The sequence below is a fragment of the Monopterus albus genome, unplaced genomic scaffold (assembly GCF_001952655.1).
Source record: "Monopterus albus unplaced genomic scaffold, M_albus_1.0 scaffold493.1, whole genome shotgun sequence".
NCBI classification, from domain to species: domain Eukaryota; kingdom Metazoa; phylum Chordata; class Actinopteri; order Synbranchiformes; family Synbranchidae; genus Monopterus; species Monopterus albus.
In genome coordinates, this window is record NW_018128373.1 from 1 (window position 1) to 3,214 (window position 3,214).

At 40.4% G+C, this 3,214-nt stretch overlaps 1 protein-coding gene across 1 annotated transcript in view; it reads left to right on the forward strand.

The window, feature by feature from the left end:
- Positions 1–2,407: 2,407 nt before the first annotated feature.
- cdca7b (cell division cycle associated 7b) overlaps positions 2,408–3,214 on the forward strand; it is a 6,114-nt gene continuing 5,307 nt past the window's right edge. Inside the window, exon 1 of the mRNA XM_020587989.1 lies at positions 2,408–2,717. Coding sequence (XP_020443645.1) covers positions 2,709–2,717 — 9 coding nt within the window. The 5' untranslated portion in view covers positions 2,408–2,708. The remainder of the gene's footprint in view (positions 2,718–3,214) is intronic.

The following is a 3,214-nucleotide window of genomic DNA, read 5'->3' on the forward strand; positions in this document are numbered from 1 at the left end:
GAAGTCATTTCATTAACCTTCAACTGCAGGAACAAAGGTAATTTCTATAGTTGGTCAAAGGAAATATAGGAAACAATATCAAGTTTCTTTCTCATCAAACTATACAAATGTATAGTATGTATAGTATATGTAAAGCAAAATGTTTTTTCTGTGTTGCTGTTAGTCTTAATAAATTCCTGCTTGTTTTCTTCAACCCCTGTGTGGATCCCTTCCTTGTCACATTCTCTCAGCCAGGTTGTTACAATCACTTTTCTGTATGAAGTGTAAACTGTTAGCTGGATCACACGTGCATTGCTTTCAGGCATTTGATCTTGTATCACCAACCAGATTAGTACAATTTTAAACCACAATGGATCCTAACCCAGCTGATATTGTTTGAGAGGCGGGGTCCACCCTGGACAGGTCGCCAGTCTATCATTGTCACGTCTGCAGCTGTCACCTCCGCCCCGTCACGTGCCAGCAGCAAGTCTAGGCGATGAGGCTTACCTAGCACAGCTGTGGACAATTAACCTGCTTCTTCTTAAGCTGCTTGCTAGCATGTCCTCGTCACCAGATTGTTGTGTCTTCCCGAAGATTTCTGATTGTGGCTCTCATCCTGGCTTATGTTTCCCCATCTTCGGTCTTTCCTCCTAGCAATCATAGGGCTGACACTTAGAGACAGACAACTACACACATCCACACTCACTCCTACAGGCAATTTAGTGTCACCACTCAACCTAAGCTGAGTCTTGGACTGTGGGACGAATCCAAAGTATCTGGAGAAAACTCATGCAGGCACAGGGAGAACATGCAAACTCCACACAGAAAGGTACTGGGTCAGTCGGGGATTGACTGTGAGGCAACAGAGCTAACCACTGTGTTACCATGCCACCCCAAGAAGAAAGCATGCACTTCTTAATTGTATCAAGGGATCCTTGAACTGTAACACAGTAGTATCCAGAATTTTCAGGGGTTTTCTAATGAAAAGCCTATAATGCCAAAGCAGCTTCTGATGCTCATCCAAATTAGTAAATTCAGGGGTACATTGGATCTTTATGTTCCTTACATTTCTATGGGATGAATATAAGAAGTGTATTTTGTTGTACCATATGCTGCAGAAACTGAGGTTTGTGGATACATTTACCTTATTTTTTCACACTGTTACGGTTTGTGTCCACCTGAGGGCGGCAAATAGAGCAAGTCAGTATAATGCACATCTCTTCTCTCTGGTGTCTGTAATTACATTGACAGACAGAAAACCAACAGGCTGTACAGTATTTAATGTTTTATCCATGGACAGATTTTAAGACAGTGGGGACGACAATGGTGCAGCAGCAAATGGAAAGAGACTCAAAATGACTGAAAACATTGAGGATGCTGTTTTTTTATTTTTTGCAGAAATTCTATGACTTGTTGTGGTTGTTTTGCATCTATTTGCAGCTTATTTGAGTCTTTGAGGTCATTTTGCATCTCCTTTTGGTCGTTCTGGACTGTTTGCAGTCATTCTGTGTCCTTGCAGTATTTTTGTGACTTTTTGTGGTTGTTTGCTTGTCTTTGTGGTCATTCTGCATTTATTTCTAATCATTTTTCAGGATCTTTGTAATGTTTTATGTCTCTTTGTCTTGTGCTCAGTTTTCATCTCTTTGCAGTCACTCAGCATCTATTTGAAGTGACTTTCACTTATCCTTATCAGTTTGTGCATCTGCCATAGTCAGTCTCCCTTTAGCAAAACTGCATAAATATTATCAGCAACACAGTATAAATAAAAGTAGTCATTATGCAGGAGCTCTATAAGTGATTCATTTATTATATTTATATTATTTAATACTAATTAATTATCGCCGCTGATGCATATTGCATAAGCCGCGCTTTAATGTTGTAGGTCACTATGGGCTCTGAGATATTGTGCTTAGCATAATCTCTAATTGCATTCCTATGGACTCATTAATAACAGTAGACCGACAATAAACTGATATGTAAAATATGAAAGGCTAACTAAACTGTAGTGAATGTAGCAGGTGAAAAGTATAATATTTATACACTTCCCACTTTTTAAACACATTTTTAGTCTGTACTGATAGACTAGATACTGTATTTCCGACAGAATGAGCTCCCACATTTATAGGGGTTGTGTCTGCTTCTCCCAGATATCTGACCTGAATAACTACCAAATGTTTATAGAACAGGTCATTACCATTGAGAGGCTTACGTCATTAGAGTACTCTGACAGGAGCTACCTAAGACATCCCAGCCCTTGACATGCGTCATTGGTCCAGGATAATCAATGCCAGTGGTTTTAGTGTTGTGGCTGATCAGGGGGACATCCATGTATAGCAGGGGCAGGACGTCGTCTGGGTTTACCACGCCTATTTGCCGTTTTCGCGGGAAAGGATAGACTGTACCATTATCAGTGCGGGTGGGGGACTCGGAAGTGATTCCTTCAAGACACAATGAAAACGCCCTTTTTTTCCAAAATATGCAGGGGAAAGCAGGCTTTGTAATCATTAAGGCCGTTTGTAAACTCTCAAAATTGCAATTACTGAACTCAGCTATAAATTTAGAAACAAGCCCACCAGCGACAAAACCCCTACTTTTGCAATCAGCCGACTTCTCTAGCGGTTAATTTTTAAACCCACCTCCACTCAGCTCTTCATACAGTGTATGTTAAATACGAGGCGGAACTTTATGTCGTTGAACAGAAATTTGCCCCCAAAGCCGAGGAAAAAGAAATGTCAAAGGTAAGGGGCAGAGCAGTCCATGTAAATGTGATTTTATTTTCCCTGTCGGTCCGATTTTGTGTTGAATAGAAAAACACGATTATTGTTGGCGAGTAACTAAAGTTATTGGCCACCTGCCTCATTGTAAATGTACTTTGTTTCTCCTCTGCCGAGTTCTGGCAGTAAACTATTGTTTCTAGCATTAGTAGAACGTGGTAACCAAAACATAATGACATTATTAACCCAGACAACGTTATGTGGTCTGAACACTGTTTTCCTATTTGACCTCTTTTGCATGTTTGTTTTGATCTGGTTAACCTGTCGGTTTAGCTAACGTTACACGTGATCTGCTTCACATCTGTGTTTATGTAATTGTTTACATATTATTATCTGAACAGTATTCTTATGCTCGAAGTAAAGGACTTCAGGTTCAGTGTGTAATCGAAAAGCTAGGTAAAATTATGTGAGTCCCATCTGTCACTCCTTGGTCAAAGTCCCGGTGGCTGGAAGGGGCGGTT